At 45.8% G+C, this 21,528-nt stretch overlaps 5 protein-coding genes across 5 annotated transcripts; all 5 read left to right on the forward strand.

Annotated features, from left to right (window-relative positions):
- Window positions 1–1,736: 1,736 nt before the first annotated feature.
- Window positions 1,737–2,465, forward strand: LOC127693022 (THO complex subunit 4-like; the record flags this gene model as incomplete). The annotated part of the gene is made up of 1 exon (XM_052193702.1): window positions 1,737–2,465. A coding segment is annotated over exon 1 (729 nt), but the record flags the coding sequence as incomplete, so codon positions are not given.
- Window positions 2,466–6,434: 3,969 nt separating this feature from the next.
- On the forward strand, window positions 6,435–6,913 carry LOC127692910 (THO complex subunit 4-like; the record flags this gene model as incomplete). The annotated part of the gene is made up of 1 exon (XM_052193531.1): window positions 6,435–6,913. A coding segment is annotated over exon 1 (477 nt), but the record flags the coding sequence as incomplete, so codon positions are not given.
- Window positions 6,914–11,115: 4,202 nt separating this feature from the next.
- On the forward strand, window positions 11,116–13,221 carry LOC127692909 (THO complex subunit 4-like). Its single transcript, XM_052193530.1, has 2 exons — window positions 11,116–11,791; window positions 13,176–13,221. The coding sequence occupies exons 1-2, from the start codon at window positions 11,118–11,120 to the stop codon at window positions 13,219–13,221; spliced, it is 720 nt and encodes a 239-aa protein (XP_052049490.1). The 5' UTR covers window positions 11,116–11,117.
- A 2,542-nt stretch (window positions 13,222–15,763) lies between these two features.
- LOC127692908 (THO complex subunit 4-like) lies at window positions 15,764–16,492 on the forward strand (the record flags this gene model as incomplete). The annotated part of the gene is made up of 1 exon (XM_052193529.1): window positions 15,764–16,492. A coding segment is annotated over exon 1 (729 nt), but the record flags the coding sequence as incomplete, so codon positions are not given.
- Window positions 16,493–20,431: 3,939 nt separating this feature from the next.
- Window positions 20,432–21,160, forward strand: LOC127693037 (THO complex subunit 4-like; the record flags this gene model as incomplete). The annotated part of the gene is made up of 1 exon (XM_052193720.1): window positions 20,432–21,160. A coding segment is annotated over exon 1 (729 nt), but the record flags the coding sequence as incomplete, so codon positions are not given.
- Window positions 21,161–21,528: the final 368 nt, after the last annotated feature.

Raw genomic sequence — 21,528 nt, forward strand, 5'->3', positions numbered from 1 at the left:
GCCATAGATCAACTACTAGGCTACAGAGTCTGACTAGGTCTTAAAGGGAACCCAAACAAACAAACCAATGTTCTCTCTCTGCACCATTAAAGACACTGAGATGAATCTGAGAATGGGACCCAGTGAGTTGCATTCCAATGGAATCGATGGCAGAGCCCAGTGTCTAGAACACTAAGCCCCCCGTATCTCCAAGCCTTCCTTCTTTTAGTATACACTCCATACATTTTATTCTCCTTCTTAAGATCCTTCCAGGAGGGTTCCAAGAGGGTCTCCATGGCCGAGTACTTGCGTGCAGTACCCATGTGTGCAGCCATGGGTGAGATGCCCAGCAATAAACACAAGTAGTAGCTGTCTGTCTTTGTGACACCCCTCTAGAGGACAGTCTCTGATTCCCCCTATGTTGCAGTCACAGAATCTTGGGATGTGTGTCCATTTTTTTATTTTTTTTTATTTTTTGGCTCTGCTGTTGTTTCTTTCTTTGTTTCTTTGTTTTCTGTTTTTTCCTATCTAATGGGAGGAGTTTAGAGATGGTGTTCTGTTTCTTTAGGTGTCAAAAGCTTTCACCGAAGCACTTGGGAGACAGAGGCAGGCAGATCTCTGAGTTGGACGCCACCTCTGCTCTACAGCGTGTTCCCCCACGATACCTACATAAAAGAAAGCCTACTGATTTAAGAGGTAAGAGGGACTCTGGGAGAAGGCTATGAAAAAATGAAGTTTTCAGTCAGATTAGTGGGTTTCACAGAGAATTAGCCACAGTATTTTCTTTAGGCATCTAGGTTACAGCTCCCAAACATTGCTTTCATTGTTATCCTGTCTCTTTATAGGGGATGATGATTTGTGGTGTGAACAAAAAAAAAATCCCAAGACTTAAACTTAACATTCAACTCTATATTGTACTCGCTTTTAAGTAACGTTGTCATTTTGAAATTGTGTATTTTGGAGGTTTATACTTATCATTCTACTTATGATTGTTTCCATGTTTTTATCTTCTGTAGATAAAATATACAGATAGTGTTGTTGTTGTTGTTGTTGTTGTTGTTTTTTTCTCTAGTTTCAGTCGTACTAGGCTGCCCTGGACAGTCTAGAGCTGTCTAGGTGTAGTAGCAGGATGTCATCTAACTTGAAAAGGTCCTCCTGTCTCTGCCTCTTGAGGGCTGGGATCAAAAGCATTGGCCACCACACTGAACCTTTTTTTTTTCCCCTTCAGTTTACTCTATTTTGTTTGTGACAGTGTTCCCCTATGCAAACCTGGACAATGTGGTTATATTTTATTTTCTGTTCAAATTCCTCAAATTCCTTTCTGGTTTGTTTGGTGGTGTGTTGGTACAGGAGTCAGGTAGAGCTCAGAAGACTTGGATGGGTGAATTGTCTCCTCGATAGGTACTGGTTCCCAGAGACTGGTCTCAGCTCATTGGGTTTGCCTGTTCAGATGTTTCCAATGTTGTTTGGAAAGTGTGGTGTTAAGAGTTGTATAGGAAGCACTCTGAGTAGGCCAGAAATGTAATTAAGCACTTCTATCACTTACCAAACAAACAGGAGGAGATACAGCCACCTGTAATGGTTTCAATTGAAACCTTTGTCGATAAAGAGTGTTCCTGTTGAAAATTCTTGTTTTTCCTCATCAAGTTCTCAGGACCTCTTCCCTGTTGCTCAGTGATTTACTATGCTAAAAGCACCAGGGAGAGACTTTGAACATAAGGTTAAACCTTTGTTTTCAAAAAGGTGGGCTCGATCTGATGCCCGAATCCACACTGGCGATGGCCGACAAAGTGGACATGTCTTTGGATGACATCATCAAGCTGAACCGGAGGCAGCAAGGAGGTCCCTGGTGGGGCCGGGGTCGCAGAGGGGCCGGCTACCAGAACTTCCGTGGCTTCAAAGCAGGCGGCGGTGGTGAGCCTAGGAGGAAGCAGCCTGCCATGGCCCTGCGCGGCAGGAACCGGGTGGCACCATACAGCCACCAGAAGCAACGTCGGGACAAGTGGCAGCAGGACCTAGTCCACAGGGCCTTCGTGGGTGGAGCCAGCGTGGACAGCGGTGGGAAGCTGCTTGTGTCCAACCTGGACTTTGCAGTGTCCGATGCTGATATACAGGAAGTCTTTGCTTCATCCGGAACCTTGAAGAAAGCCACCGTGCACTATGATCGCTCTGGACAAAGTTTGGGGACAGCAGAGGTGCACTTTGAACGGGAAGCAGATGCCCTGAAGGCTATGCAAGAGTACAATGGTGTGCCTTTGGATGGCCGCCGCATGAAGATCCAGCTCGTCACATCCCAGATCCTTATGCAACCAAGACCTGCACAAAGCATCAACAGAGGAGGCATGACAAGAAACCCTGGCTCGGGAGGTTCGCGTGCCGGAGTCACCAGGAGAGGGACAAGTGGAGGCTACCAGGGACGAGCTAGAGGGGCCAGCAGCAACTCGAAGCAGCAGCTTACTGCAGAGGGGTTGGACGCACAGTTGGATGCTTATATGGAAAGCATGGACACTGACTGAGCAAATCCATGCGAGAAATGGGACCCAGAAGCCTCATCTGTGATGCCTAGGGGGAGGGAGGGAGGGAGGGTTGGCAACTGGACTGTGCAGACCATGGGGGATTTGGGTTTTGCTTCTTTGGATTTCTCCTCTTTTCCTTGCCTGTTTTCAAATAAAATCTACAATCTAATGTAATTTCTTTTTGCCTTTTTGTGTGTTTTAGTTTGATTTTTAACTCTGAAACAGACCTCTTTGGCCCTGACTTATCTTGGGGATACATTTTACTTGTTGCTGTTGTGTTGAAGGTAGCATTTTCACCTTTGCCATACTAAAAGGCAAAGGTGTGCTGGGGTGGGGGAACAGGCATTCTAGGGTACTAAAGTAGTAATTCACCTTCACCTTGGAGACTGATTTCTTTGGTGGTTGTTGTAATCATCAAAGTAGAAGGTGGAATAAGATTGCGTTCTCTGGGCCTGTGGGGGGAAGAGCGTGCCTCAGTGGACCCATGCAGAGGCAACCCTACACCCAGAGGGACCACCCACAGGATGGTATAGCATGGAAGAGAGTTTCTTTGGGGCATGGGGAAGGGAGTTGATGGGGAGAGTTAAGAGGCAGAGAGGAGGAGAGAAGTAGAAGCTGGCCAGGACCGTATGTGGAGGGAGTGGGGACCGGAAAGGAAAATGGAAGAGCCAAAGAGGGCAAGAGAATGAGAGGATGAGAGAGAGAGGGAGAAGAGGGGCAAGCAGCCCCTTTGATATGGGTCAGAGCTACCTGGCCATGGCCAGGTAAGCGTGGGGTGGAGCTGAGAAAGGCCACAAACAGTCGTGATAGAATAATCTTTACATAGTTTGGGTCTCTGTGGGTCTGGGCTCAAGAGTGAAGGCCAAAGCTCATGGTATTTGCCTCTTAAAAACATTCACAAGTATGGCCTACAAATATTGTTGTCACCCAAGAGAGTGGAATTAAAGCTGGCCTCAAAGCCACTTCCATGGTATATTATATTCCAGTGCTTCAATAGAGCTAGGTTTCTCAATCTTGCCTGGGAGTCAGCAAATATTCTACATCTCAGGGTCTTAGAGTGATATCTGGGGACCATGTAGTTTACTAGCAAGGAATAGATAGTGTCATTGCTCATTGGGAGTAAACTAGAATTTGGGGTTTTCATATACAAGGGCAGACCAGTTCAATCCCCTTGAATGTTTACAGACTAAACCATTCAGGAAATGGTGGCAGGCACAAATCTGCTTAACCATTGGCCAGCCTGTGACTGCAACTCGAATGGCAAACAGTTCATTTGACTCGGGTCTTTTAAGAGGTCATTGCGATGGGTGTTGAAAGCAGAAAGCAAAACAAAAAAAAAAAAAAAAAAAAACAGAACAACAACAACAACAATGACAACCACAACAACCATGCTAGCAAAGCATCTCAAGAAGAGGTCTGGTCTAATTTCAAAAAGCTGATAGGTGTGGTGCTGAATGTGCCGTGAGGTGATCATGATTAGGTCACTTTTTGGTTTCCTTGTTTGTTTGTCTTTGTTGTTTATTTGGTTTTGGTTTGTGTTTGTTTTCTGTTTTGTTCTTTGTTTTGTTTAATCCCAGCATTAAATGGGATTAAAGGTGTGTGCCACCACTGCTGGGCAATTAGATCACTTCTGATCCACATCTCCAGGCAGGCAGACACACACCTTTAATCCCAATCTTGCCTTGAGGACATCCAATCAGGATCAATCGACTGAGATTCTAATCTAATCCAAACTGGGCCACACCTCCTTCTCAAAGCCTATATAAAGACAGGGAAGAAGGAGCTTTTCCTCTTTGCCTGCTTGCTCTCACCTTGCTAGCAAGTCCATTCCTTCACCGGGATCCCAGCATCTCTACTGAAGACCAGTTGAGACCTCCAGCCTTGTGGACTGAGTGGATTCTGGAACTCTGAACTTTCCATCATCATAGCAAACCACTGGATTAGTGGGACCACACCTTGTAAGTCATTCAACTCAATCCCCTTTCTGTATGTATGTAGAGATTCATTCTGTAAGTTGTGCTTCTCTAGAGAGAACCCTGACTACCATAGTGATGATGCTTTTCATTTCAAAGATTTAGAAGAAAGATACTTGTCTCAAAACTATTTCTCTGAGCTGGGCATAGTGGCCCATGGGTTGATGTCTCACTACTCTGTAGAGGGAGTTAAGCAAATCTAGGATTCTGAGGCCAGCCTGGGCCATAGATCAACTACTAGGCTACAGAGTCTGACTAGGTCTTAAAGGGAACCCAAACAAACAAACCAATGTTCTCTCTCTGCACCATTAAAGACACTGAGATGAATCTGAGAATGGGACCCAGTGAGTTGCATTCCAATGGAATCGATGGCAGAGCCCAGTGTCTAGAACACTAAGCCCCCCGTATCTCCAAGCCTTCCTTCTTTTAGTATACACTCCATACATTTTATTCTCCTTCTTAAGATCCTTCCAGGAGGGTTCCAAGAGGGTCTCCATGGCCGAGTACTTGCGTGCAGTACCCATGTGTGCAGCCATGGGTGAGATGCCCAGCAATAAACACAAGTAGTAGCTGTCTGTCTTTGTGACACCCCTCTAGAGGACAGTCTCTGATTCCCCCTATGTTGCAGTCACAGAATCTTGGGATGTGTGTCCATTTTTTTATTTTTTTTATTTTTTGGCTCTGCTGTTGTTTCTTTCTTTGTTTCTTTGTTTTCTGTTTTTTCCTATCTAATGGGAGGAGTTTAGAGATGGTGTTCTGTTTCTTTAGGTGTCAAAAGCTTTCACCGAAGCACTTGGGAGACAGAGGCAGGCAGATCTCTGAGTTGGACGCCACCTCTGCTCTACAGCGTGTTCCCCCACGATACCTACATAAAAGAAAGCCAACTGATTTAAGAGGTAAGAGGGACTCTGGGAGAAGGCTATGAAAAAATGAAGCTTTCAGTCAGATTAGTGGGTTTCACAGAGAATTAGCCACAGTATTTTCTTTAGGCATCTAGGTTACAGCTCCCAAACATTGCTTTCATTGTTATCCTGTCTCTTTATAGGGGATGATGATTTGTGGTGTGAACAAAAAAAAATCCCAACACTTAAACTTAACATTCAACTCTATATTGTACTCGCTTTTAAGTAACGTTGTCATTTTGAAATTGTGTATTTTGGAGGTTTATACTTATCTTTCTACTTATGATTGTTTCCATGTTTTTATCTTCTGTAGATAAAATATACAGATAGTGTTGTTGTTGTTTTTTTTTTTTTTCTCTAGTTTCAGTCGTACTAGGCTGCCCTGGACAGTCTAGAGCTGTCTAGGTGTAGTAGCAGGATGTCATCTAACTTGAAAAGGTCCTCCTGTCTCTGCCTCTTGAGGGCTGGGATCAAAAGCATTGGCCACCACACTGAACCTTTTTTTTTTCCCCTTTAGTTTTCTATTTTGTTTGTGACAGTGTTCCCCTATGCAAACCTGGACAATGCGGTTATATTTTATTTTCTGTTCAAATTCCTCAAATTCCTTTCTGGTTTGTTTGGTGGTGTGTTGGTACAGGAGTCAGGTAGAGCTCAGAAGACTTGGATGGGTGAATTGTCTCCTCGATAGGTACTGGTTCCCAGAGACTGGCCTCAGCTCATTGGGTTTGCCTGTTCAGATGTTTCCAATGTTGTTTGGAAAGTGTGGTGTTAAGAGTTGTATAGGAAGCACTCTGAGTAGGCCAGAAATGTAATTAAGCACTTCTATCACTTACCAAACAATCAGGAGGAGATACAGCCACCTGTAATGGTTTCAATTGAAACCTTTGTCGATAAAGAGTGTTCCTGTTGAAAATTCTTGTTTTTCCTCATCAAGTTCTCAGGACCTCTTCCCTGTTGCTCAGTGATTTACTATGCTAAAAGCACCAGGGAGAGACTTTGAACATAAGGTTAAACCTTTGTTTTCAAAACAGGTGGGCTCGATCTGATGCCCGAATCCACACTGGCGATGGCCGACAAAGTGGACATGTCTTTGGATGACATCATCAAGCTGAACCGGAGGCAGCAAGGAGGTCCCTGGTGGGGCCGGGGTCGCAGAGGGGCCGGCTACCAGAACTTCCGTGGCTTCAAAGCAGGCGGCGGTGGTGAGCCTAGGAGGAAGCAGCCTGCCATGGCCCTGCGCGGCAGGAACCGGGTGGCACCATACAGCCACCAGAAGCAACGTCGGGACAAGTGGCAGCAGGACCTAGTCCACAGGGCCTTCGTGGGTGGAGCCAGCGTGGACAGCGGTGGGAAGCTGCTTGTGTCCAACCTGGACTTTGCAGTGTCCGATGCTGATATACAGGAAGTCTTTGCTTCATCCGGAACCTTGAAGAAAGCCACCGTGCACTATGATCGCTCTGGACAAAGTTTGGGGACAGCAGAGGTGCACTTTGAACGGGAAGCAGATGCCCTGAAGGCTATGCAAGAGTACAATGGTGTGCCTTTGGATGGCCGCCGCATGAAGATCCAGCTCGTCACATCCCAGATCCTTATGCAACCAAGACCTGCACAAAGCATCAACAGAGGAGGCATGACAAGAAACCCTGGCTCGGGAGGTTCGCGTGCCGGAGTCACCAGGAGAGGGACAAGTGGAGGCTACCAGGGACGAGCTAGAGGGGGCCAGCAGCAACTCGAAGCAGCAGCTTACTGCAGAGGGGTTGGACGCACAGTTGGATGCTTATATGGAAAGCATGGACACTGACTGAGCAAATCCATGCGAGAAATGGGACCCAGAAGCCTCATCTGTGATGCCTAGGGGGAGGGAGGGAGGGAGGGTTGGCAACTGGACTGTGCAGACCATGGGGGATTTGGGTTTTGCTTCTTTGGATTTCTCCTCTTTTCCTTGCCTGTTTTCAAATAAAATCTACAATCTAATGTAATTTCTTTTTGCCTTTTTGTGTGTTTTAGTTTGATTTTTAACTCTGAAACAGACCTCTTTGGCCCTGACTTATCTTGGGGATACATTTTACTTGTTGCTGTTGTGTTGAAGGTAGCATTTTCACCTTTGCCATACTAAAAGGCAAAGGTGTGCTGGGGTGGGGGAACAGGCATTCTAGGGTACTAAAGTAGTAATTCACCTTCACCTTGGAGACTGATTTCTTTGGTGGTTGTTGTAATCATCAAAGTAGAAGGTGGAATAAGATTGCGTTCTCTGGGCCTGTGGGGGGAAGAGCGTGCCTCAGTGGACCCATGCAGAGGCAACCCTACACCCAGAGGGACCACCCACAGGATGGTATAGCATGGAAGAGAGTTTCTTTGGGGCATGGGGAAGGGAGTTGATGGGGAGAGTTAAGAGGCAGAGAGGAGGAGAGAAGTAGAAGCTGGCCAGGACCGTATGTGGAGGGAGTGGGGACCGGAAAGGAAAATGGAAGAGCCAAAGAGGGCAAGAGAATGAGAGGATGAGAGAGAGAGGGAGAAGAGGGGCAAGCAGCCCCTTTGATATGGGTCAGAGCTACCTGGCCATGGCCAGGTAAGCGTGGGGTGGAGCTGAGAAAGGCCACAAACAGTCGTGATAGAATAATCTTTACATAGTTTGGGTCTCTGTGGGTCTGGGCTCAAGAGTGAAGGCCAAAGCTCATGGTATTTGCCTCTTAAAAACATTCACAAGTATGGCCTACAAATATTGTTGTCACCCAAGAGAGTGGAATTAAAGCTGGCCTCAAAGCCACTTCCATGGTATATTATATTCCAGTGCTTCAATAGAGCTAGGTTTCTCAATCTTGCCTGGGAGTCAGCAAATATTCTACATCTCAGGGTCTTAGAGTGATATCTGGGGACCATGTAGTTTACTAGCAAGGAATAGATAGTGTCATTGCTCATTGGGAGTAAACTAGAATTTGGGGTTTTCATATACAAGGGCAGACCAGTTCAATCCCCTTGAATGTTTACAGACTAAACCATTCAGGAAATGGTGGCAGGCACAAATCTGCTTAACCATTGGCCAGCCTGTGACTGCAACTCGAATGGCAAACAGTTCATTTGACTCGGGTCTTTTAAGAGGTCATTGCGATGGGTGTTGAAAGCAGAAAGCAAAACAAAAAAAAAAAAAAAAAAAAAACAGAACAACAACAACAACAATGACAACCACAACAACCATGCTAGCAAAGCATCTCAAGAAGAGGTCTGGTCTAATTTCAAAAAGCTGATAGGTGTGGTGCTGAATGTGCCGTGAGGTGATCATGATTAGGTCACTTTTTGGTTTCCTTGTTTGTTTGTCTTTGTTGTTTATTTGGTTTTGGTTTGTGTTTGTTTTCTGTTTTGTTCTTTGTTTTGTTTAATCCCAGCATTAAATGGGATTAAAGGTGTGTGCCACCACTGCTGGGCAATTAGATCACTTCTGATCCACATCTCCAGGCAGGCAGACACACACCTTTAATCCCAATCTTGCCTTGAGGACATCCAATCAGGATCAATCGACTGAGATTCTAATCTAATCCAAACTGGGCCACACCTCCTTCTCAAAGCCTATATAAAGACAGGGAAGAAGGAGCTTTTCCTCTTTGCCTGCTTGCTCTCACCTTGCTAGCAAGTCCATTCCTTCACCGGGATCCCAGCATCTCTACTGAAGACCAGTTGAGACCTCCAGCCTTGTGGACTGAGTGGATTCTGGAACTCTGAACTTTCCATCATCATAGCAAACCACTGGATTAGTGGGACCACACCTTGTAAGTCATTCAACTCAATCCCCTTTCTGTATGTATGTAGAGATTCATTCTGTAAGTTGTGCTTCTCTAGAGAGAACCCTGACTACCATAGTGATGATGCTTTTCATTTCAAAGATTTAGAAGAAAGATACTTGTCTCAAAACTATTTCTCTGAGCTGGGCATAGTGGCCCATGGGTTGATGTCTCACTACTCTGTAGAGGGAGTTAAGCAAATCTAGGATTCTGAGGCCAGCCTGGGCCATAGATCAACTACTAGGCTACAGAGTCTGACTAGGTCTTAAAGGGAACCCAAACAAACAAACCAATGTTCTCTCTCTGCACCATTAAAGACACTGAGATGAATCTGAGAATGGGACCCAGTGAGTTGCATTCCAATGGAATCGATGGCAGAGCCCAGTGTCTAGAACACTAAGCCCCCCGTATCTCCAAGCCTTCCTTCTTTTAGTATACACTCCATACATTTTATTCTCCTTCTTAAGATCCTTCCAGGAGGGTTCCAAGAGGGTCTCCATGGCCGAGTACTTGCGTGCAGTACCCATGTGTGCAGCCATGGGTGAGATGCCCAGCAATAAACACAAGTAGTAGCTGTCTGTCTTTGTGACACCCCTCTAGAGGACAGTCTCTGATTCCCCCTATGTTGCAGTCACAGAATCTTGGGATGTGTGTCCATTTTTTTATTTTTTTTATTTTTTGGCTCTGCTGTTGTTTCTTTCTTTGTTTCTTTGTTTTCTGTTTTTTCCTATCTAATGGGAGGAGTTTAGAGATGGTGTTCTGTTTCTTTAGGTGTCAAAAGCTTTCACCGAAGCACTTGGGAGACAGAGGCAGGCAGATCTCTGAGTTGGACGCCACCTCTGCTCTACAGCGTGTTCCCCCACGATACCTACATAAAAGAAAGCCAACTGATTTAAGAGGTAAGAGGGACTCTGGGAGAAGGCTATGAAAAAATGAAGCTTTCAGTCAGATTAGTGGGTTTCACAGAGAATTAGCCACAGTATTTTCTTTAGGCATCTAGGTTACAGCTCCCAAACATTGCTTTCATTGTTATCCTGTCTCTTTATAGGGGATGATGATTTGTGGTGTGAACAAAAAAAAATCCCAACACTTAAACTTAACATTCAACTCTATATTGTACTCGCTTTTAAGTAACGTTGTCATTTTGAAATTGTGTATTTTGGAGGTTTATACTTATCTTTCTACTTATGATTGTTTCCATGTTTTTATCTTCTGTAGATAAAATATACAGATAGTGTTGTTGTTGTTTTTTTTTTTTCTCTAGTTTCAGTCGTACTAGGCTGCCCTGGACAGTCTAGAGCTGTCTAGGTGTAGTAGCAGGATGTCATCTAACTTGAAAAGGTCCTCCTGTCTCTGCCTCTTGAGGGCTGGGATCAAAAGCATTGGCCACCACACTGAACCTTTTTTTTTTCCCCTTTAGTTTACTCTATTTTGTTTGTGACAGTGTTCCCCTATGCAAACCTGGACAATGCGGTTATATTTTATTTTCTGTTCAAATTCCTCAAATTCCTTTCTGGTTTGTTTGGTGGTGTGTTGGTACAGGAGTCAGGTAGAGCTCAGAAGACTTGGATGGGTGAATTGTCTCCTCGATAGGTACTGGTTCCCAGAGACTGGCCTCAGCTCATTGGGTTTGCCTGTTCAGATGTTTCCAATGTTGTTTGGAAAGTGTGGTGTTAAGAGTTGTATAGGAAGCACTCTGAGTAGGCCAGAAATGTAATTAAGCACTTCTATCACTTACCAAACAATCAGGAGGAGATACAGCCACCTGTAATGGTTTCAATTGAAACCTTTGTCGATAAAGAGTGTTCCTGTTGAAAATTCTTGTTTTTCCTCATCAAGTTCTCAGGACCTCTTCCCTGTTGCTCAGTGATTTACTATGCTAAAAGCACCAGGGAGAGACTTTGAACATAAGGTTAAACCTTTGTTTTCAAAACAGGTGGGCTCGATCTGATGCCCGAATCCACACTGGCGATGGCCGACAAAGTGGACATGTCTTTGGATGACATCATCAAGCTGAACCGGAGGCAGCAAGGAGGTCCCTGGTGGGGCCGGGGTCGCAGAGGGGCCGGCTACCAGAACTTCCGTGGCTTCAAAGCAGGCGGCGGTGGTGAGCCTAGGAGGAAGCAGCCTGCCATGGCCCTGCGCGGCAGGAACCGGGTGGCACCATACAGCCACCAGAAGCAACGTCGGGACAAGTGGCAGCAGGACCTAGTCCACAGGGCCTTCGTGGGTGGAGCCAGCGTGGACAGCGGTGGGAAGCTGCTTGTGTCCAACCTGGACTTTGCAGTGTCCGATGCTGATATACAGGAAGTCTTTGCTTCATCCGGAACCTTGAAGAAAGCCACCGTGCACTATGATCGCTCTGGACAAAGTTTGGGGACAGCAGAGGTGCACTTTGAACGGGAAGCAGATGCCCTGAAGGCTATGCAAGAGTACAATGGTGTGCCTTTGGATGGCCGCCGCATGAAGATCCAGCTCGTCACATCCCAGATCCTTATGCAACCAAGACCTGCACAAAGCATCAACAGAGGAGGCATGACAAGAAACCCTGGCTCGGGAGGTTCGCGTGCCGGAGTCACCAGGAGAGGGACAAGTGGAGGCTACCAGGGACAAGCTAGAGGGGCCAGCAGCAACTCGAAGCAGCAGCTTACTGCAGAGGGGTTGGACGCACAGTTGGATGCTTATATGGAAAGCATGGACACTGACTGAGCAAATCCATGCGAGAAATGGGACCCAGAAGCCTCATCTGTGATGCCTAGGGGGAGGGAGGGAGGGAGGGTTGGCAACTGGACTGTGCAGACCATGGGGGATTTGGGTTTTGCTTCTTTGGATTTCTCCTCTTTTCCTTGCCTGTTTTCAAATAAAATCTACAATCTAATGTAATTTCTTTTTGCCTTTTTGTGTGTTTTAGTTTGATTTTTAACTCTGAAACAGACCTCTTTGGCCCTGACTTATCTTGGGGATACATTTTACTTGTTGCTGTTGTGTTGAAGGTAGCATTTTCACCTTTGCCATACTAAAAGGCAAAGGTGTGCTGGGGTGGGGGAACAGGCATTCTAGGGTACTAAAGTAGTAATTCACCTTCACCTTGGAGACTGATTTCTTTGGTGGTTGTTGTAATCATCAAAGTAGAAGGTGGAATAAGATTGCATTCTCTGGGCCTGTGGGGGGAAGAGCGTGCCTCAGTGGACCCATGCAGAGGCAACCCTACACCCAGAGGGACCACCCACAGGATGGTATAGCATGGAAGAGAGTTTCTTTGGGGCATGGGGAAGGGAGTTGATGGGGAGAGTTAAGAGGCAGAGAGGAGGAGAGAAGTAGAAGCTGGCCAGGACCGTATGTGGAGGGAGTGGGGACCGGAAAGGAAAATGGAAGAGCCAAAGAGGGCAAGAGAATGAGAGGATGAGAGAGAGAGGGAGAAGAGGGGCAAGCAGCCCCTTTGATATGGGTCAGAGCTACCTGGCCATGGCCAGGTAAGCGTGGGGTGGAGCTGAGAAAGGCCACAATCAGTCGTGATAGAATAATCTTTACACAGTTTGGGTCTCTGTGGGTCTGGGCTCAAGAGTGAAGGCCAAAGCTCATGGTATTTGCCTCTTAAAAACATTCACAAGTATGGCCTACGAATATTGTTGTCACCCAAGAGAGTGGAATTAAAGCTGGCCTCAAAGCCACTTCCATGGTATATTATATTCCAGTGCTTCAATAGAGCTAGGTTTCTCAATCTTGCCTGGGAGTCAGCAAATATTCTACATCTCAGGGTCTTAGAGTGATATCTGGGGACCATGTAGTTTACTAGCAAGGAATAGATAGTGTCATTGCTCATTGGGAGTAAACTAGAATTTGGGGTTTTCATATACAAGGGCAGACCAGTTCAATCCCCTTGAATGTTTACAGACTAAACCATTCAGGAAATGGTGGCAGGCACAAATCTGCTTAACCATTGGCCAGCCTGTGACTGCAACTCGAATGGCAAACAGTTCATTTGACTCGGGTCTTTTAAGAGGTCATTGCGATGGGTGTCGAAAGCAGAAAGCAAAACAAAAAAAAAAAAACAGAACAACAACAACAACAATGACAACCACAACAACCATGCTAGCAAAGCATCTCAAGAAGAGGTCTGGTCTAATTTCAAAAAGCTGATAGGTGTGGTGCTGAATGTGCCGTGAGGTGATCATGATTAGGTCACTTTTTGGTTTCCTTGTTTGTTTGTCTTTGTTGTTTATTTGGTTTTGGTTTGTGTTTGTTTTCTGTTTTGTTCTTTGTTTTGTTTAATCCCAGCATTAAATGGGATTAAAGGTGTGTGCCACCACTGCTGGGCAATTAGATCACTTCTGATCCACATCTCCAGGCAGGCAGACACACACCTTTAATCCCAATCTTGCCTTGAGGACATCCAATCAGGAGAGATTCTAATCTAATCCAAACTGGGCCACACCTCCTTCTCAAAGCCTATATAAAGACAGGGAAGAAGGAGCTTTTCCTCTTTGCCTGCTTGCTCTCACCTTGCTAGCAAGTCCATTCCTTCACCGGGATCCCAGCATCTCTACTGAAGACCAGTTGAGACCTCCAGCCTTGTGGACTGAGTGGATTCTGGAACTCTGAACTTTCCATCATCATAGCAAACCACTGGATTAGTGGGACCACACCTTGTAAGTCATTCAACTCAATCCCCTTTCTGTATGTATGTAGAGATTCATTCTGTAAGTTGTGCTTCTCTAGAGAGAACCCTGACTACCATAGTGATGATGCTTTTCATTTCAAAGATTTAGAAGAAAGATACTTGTCTCAAAACTATTTCTCTGAGCTGGGCATAGTGGCCCATGGGTTGATGTCTCACTACTCTGTAGAGGGAGTTAAGCAAATCTAGGATTCTGAGGCCAGCCTGGGCCATAGATCAACTACTAGGCTACAGAGTCTGACTAGGTCTTAAAGGGAACCCAAACAAACAAACCAATGTTCTCTCTCTGCACCATTAAAGACACTGAGATGAATCTGAGAATGGGACCCAGTGAGTTGCATTCCAATGGAATCGATGGCAGAGCCCAGTGTCTAGAACACTAAGCCCCCCGTATCTCCAAGCCTTCCTTCTTTTAGTATACACTCCATACATTTTATTCTCCTTCTTAAGATCCTTCCAGGAGGGTTCCAAGAGGGTCTCCATGGCCGAGTACTTGCGTGCAGTACCCATGTGTGCAGCCATGGGTGAGATGCCCAGCAATAAACACAAGTAGTAGCTGTCTGTCTTTGTGACACCCCTCTAGAGGACAGTCTCTGATTCCCCCTATGTTGCAGTCACAGAATCTTGGGATGTGTGTCCATTTTTTTATTTTTTTTATTTTTTGGCTCTGCTGTTGTTTCTTTCTTTGTTTCTTTGTTTTCTGTTTTTTCCTATCTAATGGGAGGAGTTTAGAGATGGTGTTCTGTTTCTTTAGGTGTCAAAAGCTTTCACCGAAGCACTTGGGAGACAGAGGCAGGCAGATCTCTGAGTTGGACGCCACCTCTGCTCTACAGCGTGTTCCCCCACGATACCTACATAAAAGAAAGCCAACTGATTTAAGAGGTAAGAGAGACTCTGGGAGAAGGCTATGAAAAAATGAAGCTTTCAGTCAGATTAGTGGGTTTCACAGAGAATTAGCCACAGTATTTTCTTTAGGCATCTAGGTTACAGCTCCCAAACATTGCTTTCATTGTTATCCTGTCTCTTTATAGGGGATGATGATTTGTGGTGTGAACAAAAAAAAATCCCAACACTTAAACTTAACATTCAACTCTATATTGTACTCGCTTTTAAGTAACGTTGTCATTTTGAAATTGTGTATTTTGGAGGTTTATACTTATCATTCTACTTATGATTGTTTCCATGTTTTTATCTTCTGTAGATAAAATATACAGATAGTGTTGTTGTTGTTGTTGTTGTTGTTTTTTCTCTAGTTTCAGTCGTACTAGGCTGCCCTGGACAGTCTAGAGCTGTCTAGGTGTAGTAGCAGGATGTCATCTAACTTGAAAAGGTCCTCCTGTCTCTGCCTCTTGAGGGCTGGGATCCAAAGCATTGGCCACCACACTGAACCTTTTTTTTTTCCCCTTTAGTTTACTCTATTTTGTTTGTGACAGTGTTCCCCTATGCAAACCTGGACAATGCGGTTATATTTTATTTTCTGTTCAAATTCCTCAAATTCCTTTCTGGTTTGTTTGGTGGTGTGTTGGTACAGGAGTCATGTAGAGCTCAGAAGACTTGGATGGGTGAATTGTCTCCTCGATAGGTATTGGTTCCCAGAGACTGGCCTCAGCTCATTGGGTTTGCCTGTTCAGATGTTTCCAATGTTGTTTGGAAAGTGTGGTGTTAAGAGTTGTATAGGAAGCACTCTGAGTAGGCCAGAAATGTAATTAAGCACTTCTATCACTTACCAAACAATCAGGAGGAGATACAGCCACCTGTAATGGTTTCAATTGAAACCTTTGTCGATAAAGAGTGTTCCTGTTGAAAATTCTTGTTTTTCCTCATCAAGTTCTCAGGACCTCTTCCCTGTTGCTCAGTGATTTACTATGCTAAAAGCACCAGGGAGAGACTTTGAACATAAGGTTAAACCTTTGTTTTCAAAACAGGTGGGCTCGATCTGATGCCCGAATCCACACTGGCGATGGCCGACAAAGTGGACATGTCTTTGGATGACATCATCAAGCTGAACCGGAGGCAGCAAGGAGGTCCCTCGTGGGGCCGGGGTCGCAGAGGGGCCGGCTACCAGAACTTCCGTGGCTTCAAAGCAGGCGGCGGTGGTGAGCCTAGGAGGAAGCAGCCTGCCATGGCCCTGCGCGGCAGGAACCGGGTGGCACCATACAGCCACCAGAAGCAACGTCGAGACAAGTGGCAGCAGGACCTAGTCCACAGGGCCTTCGTGGGTGGAGCCAGCGTGGACAGCGGTGGGAAGCTGCTTGTGTCCAACCTGGACTTTGCAGTGTCCGATGCTGATATACAGGAAGTCTTTGCTTCATCCGGAACCTTGAAGAAAGCCACCGTGCACTATGATCGCTCTGGACAAAGTTTGGGGACAGCAGAGGTGCACTTTGAACGGGAAGCAGATGCCCTGAAGGCTATGCAAGAGTACAATGGTGTGCCTTTGGATGGCCGCCGCATGAAGATCCAGCTCGTCACATCCCAGATCCTTATGCAACCAAGACCTGCACAAAGCATCAACAGAGGAGGCATGACAAGAAACCCTGGCTCGGGAGGTTCGCGTGCCGGAGTCACCAGGAGAGGGACAAGTGGAGGCTACCAGGGACGAGCTAGAGGGGCCAGCAGCAACTCGAAGCAGCAGCTTACTGCAGAGGGGTTGGACGCACAGTTGGATGCTTATATGGAAAGCATGGACACTGACTGAGCAAATCCATGCGAGAAATGGGACCCAGAAGCCTCATCTGTGATGCCTAGGGGGAGGGAGGGAGGGAGGGTTGGCAACTGGACTGTGCAGACCATGGGGGATTTGGGTTTTGCTTCTTTGGATTTCTCCTCTTTTCCTTGCCTGTTTTCAAATAAAATCTACAATCTAATGTAATTTCTTTTTGCCTTTTTGTGTGTTTTAGTTTGATTTTTAACTCTGAAACAGACCTCTTTGGCCCTGACTTATCTTGGGGATACATTTTACTTGTTGCTGTTGTGTTGAAGGTAGCATTTTCACCTTTGCCATACTAAAAGGCAAAGGTGTGCTGGGGTGGGGGAACAGGCATTCTAGGGTACTAAAGTAGTAATTCACCTTCACCTTGGAGACTGATTTCTTTGGTGGTTGTTGTAATCATCAAAGTAGAAGGTGGAATAAGATTGCGTTCTCTGGGCCTGTGGGGGGAAGAGCGTGCCTCAGTGGACCCATGCAGAGGCAACCCTACACCCAGAGGGACCACCCACAGGATGGTATAGCATGGAAGAGAGTTTCTTTGGGGCATGGGGAAGGGAGTTGATGGGGAGAGTTAAGAGGCAGAGAGGAGGAGAGAAGTAGAAGCTGGCCAGGACCGTATGTGGAGGGAGTGGGGACCGGAAAGGAAAATGGAAGAGCCAAAGAGGGCAAGAGAATGAGAGGATGAGAGAGAGAGGGAGAAGAGGGGCAAGCAGCCCCTTTGATATGGGTCAGAGCTACCTGGCCATGGCCAGGTAAGCGTGGGGTGGAGCTGAGAAAGGCCACAAACAGTCGTGATAGAATAATCTTTACACAGTTTGGGTCTCTGTGGGTCTGGGCTCAAGAGTGAAGGCCAAAGCTCATGGTATTTGCCTCTTAAAAACATTCACAAGTATGGCCTACAAATATTGTTGTCACCCAAGAGAGTGGAATTAAAGCTGGCCTCAAAGCCACTTCCATGGTATATTATATTCCAGTGCTTCAATAGAGCTAGGTTTCTCAATCTTGCCTGGGAGTCAGCAAATATTCTACATCTCAGGGTCTTAGAGTGATATCTGGGGACCATGTAGTTTACTAGCAAGGAATAGATAGTGTCATTGCTCATTGGGAGTAAACTAGAATTTGGGGTTTTCATATACAAGGGCAGACCAGTTCAATCCCCTTGAATGTTTACAGACTAAACCATTCAGGAAATGGTGGCAGGCACAAATCTGCTTAACCATTGGCCAGCCTGTGACTGCAACTCGAATGGCAAACAGTTCATTTGACTCGGGTCTTTTAAGAGGTCATTGCGATGGGTGTCGAAAGCAGAAAGCAAAACAAAAAAAAAAAAAACAGAACAACAACAACAACAATGACAACCACAACAACCATGCTAGCAAAGCATCTCAAGAAGAGGTCTGGTCTAATTTCAAAAAGCTGATAGGTGTGGTGCTGAATGTGCCGTGAGGTGATCATGATTAGGTCACTTTTTGATTTCCTTGTTTGTTTGTCTTTGTTGTTTATTTGGTTTTGGTTTGTGTTTGTTTTCTGTTTTGTTCTTTGTTTTGTTTAATCCCAGCATTAAATGGGATTAAAGGTGTGTGCCACCACTGCTGGGCAATTAGATCACTTCTGATCCACATCTCCAGGCAGGCAGACACACACCTTTAATCCCAATCTTGCCTTGAGGACATCCAATCAGGAGAGATTCTAATCTAATCCAAACTGGGCCACACCTCCTTCTCAAAGCCTATATAAAGACAGGGAAGAAGGAGCTTTTCCTCTTTGCCTGCTTGCTCTCACCTTGCTAGCAAGTCCATTCCTTCACCAGGATCCCAGCATCTCTACTGAAGACCAGTTGAGACCTCCAGCCTTGTGGACTGAGTGGATTCTGGAACTCTGAACTTTCCATCATCATAGCAAACCACTGGATTAGTGGGACCACACCTTGTAAGTCATTCAACTCAATCCCCTTTCTGTATGTATGTAGAGATTCATTCTGTAAGTTGTGCTTCTCTAGAGAGAACCCTGACTACCATAGTGATGATGCTTTTCATTTCAAAGATTTAGAAGAAAGATACTTGTCTCAAAACTATTTCTCTGAGCTGGGCATAGTGGCCCATGGGTTGATGTCTCACTACTCTGTAGAGGGAGTTAAGCAAATCTAGGATTCTGAGGCCAGCCTGGGCCATAGATCAACTACTAGGCTACAGAGTCTGACTAGGTCTTAAAGGGAACCCAAACAAACAAACCAATGTTCTCTCTCTGCACCATTAAAGACACTGAGATGAATCTGAGAATGGGACCCAGTGAGTTGCATTCCAATGGAATCGATGGCAGAGCCCAGTGTCTAGAACACTAAGCCCCCCGTATCTCCAAGCCTTCCTTCTTTTAGTATACACTCCATACATTTTATTCTCCTTCTTAAGATCCTTCCAGGAGGGTTCCAAGAGGGTCTCCATGGCCGAGTACTTGCGTGCAGTACCCATGTGTGCAGCCATGGGTGAGATGCCCAGCAATAAACACAAGTAGTAGCTGTCTGTCTTTGTGACACCCCTCTAGAGGACAGTCTCTGATTCCCCCTATGTTGCAGTCACAGAATCTTGGGATGTGTGTCCATTTTTTTATTTTTTTTATTTTTTGGCTCTGCTGTTGTTTCTTTCTTTGTTTCTTTGTTTTCTGTTTTTTCCTATCTAATGGGAGGAGTTTAGAGATGGTGTTCTGTTTCTTTAGGTGTCAAAAGCTTTCACCGAAGCACTTGGGAGACAGAGGCAGGCAGATCTCTGAGTTGGACGCCACCTCTGCTCTACAGCGTGTTCCCCCACGATACCTACATAAAAGAAAGCCAACTGATTTAAGAGGTAAGAGGGACTCTGGGAGAAGGCTATGAAAAAATGAAGCTTTCAGTCAGATTAGTGGGTTTCACAGAGAATTAGCCACAGTATTTTCTTTAGGCATCTAGGTTACAGCTCCCAAACATTGCTTTCATTGTTATCCTGTCTCTTTATAGGGGATGATGATTTGTGGTGTGAACAAAAAAAAATCCCAACACTTAAACTTAACATTCAACTCTATATTGTACTCGCTTTTAAGTAACGTTGTCATTTTGAAATTGTGTATTTTGGAGGTTTATACTTATCATTCTACTTATGATTGTTTCCATGTTTTTATCTTCTGTAGATAAAATATACAGATAGTGTTGTTGTTGTTGTTGTTGTTGTTTTTTCTCTAGTTTCAGTCGTACTAGGCTGCCCTGGACAGTCTAGAGCTGTCTAGGTGTAGTAGCAGGATGTCATCTAACTTGAAAAGGTCCTCCTGTCTCTGCCTCTTGAGGGCTGGGATCAAAAGCATTGGCCACCACACTGAACCTTTTTTTTTTCCCCTTTAGTTTACTCTATTTTGTTTGTGACAGTGTTCCCCTATGCAAACCTGGACAATGCGGTTATATTTTATTTTCTGTTCAAATTCCTCAAATTCCTTTCTGGTTTGTTTGGTGGTGTGTTGGTACAGGAGTCAGGTAGAGCTCAGAAGACTTGGATGGGTGAATTGTCTCCTCGATAGGTATTGGTTCCCAGAGACTGGCCTCAGCTCATTGGGTTTGCCTGTTCAGATGTTTCCAATGTTGTTTGGAAAGTGTGGTGTTAAGAGTTGTATAGGAAGCACTCTGAGTAGGCCAGAAATGTAATTAAGCACTTCTATCACTTACCAAACAATCAGGAGGAGATACAGCCACCTGTAATGGTTTCAATTGAAACCTTTGTCGATAAAGAGTGTTCCTGTTGAAAATTCTTGTTTTTCCTCATCAAGTTCTCAGGACCTCTTCCCTGTTGCTCAGTGATTTACTATGCTAAAAGCACCAGGGAGAGACTTTGAACATAAGGTTAAACCTTTGTTTTCAAAACAGGTGGGCTCGATCTGATGCCCGAATCCACACTGGCGATGGCCGACAAAGTGGACATGTCTTTGGATGACATCATCAAGCTGAACCGGAGGCAGCAAGGAGGTCCCTCGTGGGGCCGGGGTCGCAGAGGGGCCGGCTACCAGAACTTCCGTGGCTTCAAAGCAGGCGGCGGTGGTGAGCCTAGGAGGAAGCAGCCTGCCATGGCCCTGCGCGGCAGGAACCGGGTGGCACCATACAGCCACCAGAAGCAACGTCGGGACAAGTGGCAGCAGGACCTAGTCCACAGGGCCTTCGTGGGTGGAGCCAGCGTGGACAGCGGTGGGAAGCTGCTTGTGTCCAACCTGGACTTTGCAGTGTCCGATGCTGATATACAGGAAGTCTTTGCTTCATCCGGAACCTTGAAGAAAGCCACCGTGCACTATGATCGCTCTGGACAAAGTTTGGGGACAGCAGAGGTGCACTTTGAACGGGAAGCAGATGCCCTGAAGGCTATGCAAGAGTACAATGGTGTGCCTTTGGATGGCCGCCGCATGAAGATCCAGCTCGTCACATCCCAGATCCTTATGCAACCAAGACCTGCACAAAGCATCAACAGAGGAGGCATGACAAGAAACCCTGGCTCGGGAGGTTCGCGTGCCGGAGTCACCAGGAGAGGGACAAGTGGAGGCTACCAGGGACGAGCTAGAGGGGCCAGCAGCAACTCGAAGCAGCAGCTTACTGCAGAGGGGTTGGACGCACAGTTGGATGCTTATATGGAAAGCATGGACACTGACTGAGCAAATCCATGCGAGAAATGGGACCCAGAAGCCTCATCTGTGATGCCTAGGGGGAGGGAGGGAGGGAGGGTTGGCAACTGGACTGTGCAGACCATGGGGGATTTGGGTTTTGCTTCTTTGGATTTCTCCTCTTTTCCTTGCCTGTTTTCAAATAAAATCTACAATCTAATGTAATTTCTTTTTGCCTTTTTGTGTGTTTTAGTTTGATTTTTAACTCTGAAACAGACCTCTTTGGCCCTGACTTATCTTGGGGATACATTTTACTTGTTGCTGTTGTGTTGAAGGTAGCATTTTCACCTTTGCCATACTAAAAGGCAAAGGTGTGCTGGGGTGGGGGA

The sequence above is a fragment of the Apodemus sylvaticus genome, chromosome 9 (assembly GCF_947179515.1).
Source record: "Apodemus sylvaticus chromosome 9, mApoSyl1.1, whole genome shotgun sequence".
In the NCBI taxonomy this organism is placed as follows: Eukaryota; Metazoa; Chordata; class Mammalia; order Rodentia; family Muridae; genus Apodemus; species Apodemus sylvaticus.

Bases quoted from the DNA above. Each gene is read 5' to 3' on its own strand.
- LOC127692909 (XM_052193530.1), top strand. From the start codon at position 11,118: ATGGCCGACAAAGTGGACATGTCTTTGGATGACATCATCAAGCTGAAC. The intron at 11,792-13,175 runs GCTTACTGCAGA...TGTCGAAAGCAG, and splicing joins AGCAGCAACTCGAAGCAGCA to AAAGCAAAACAAAAAAAAAA.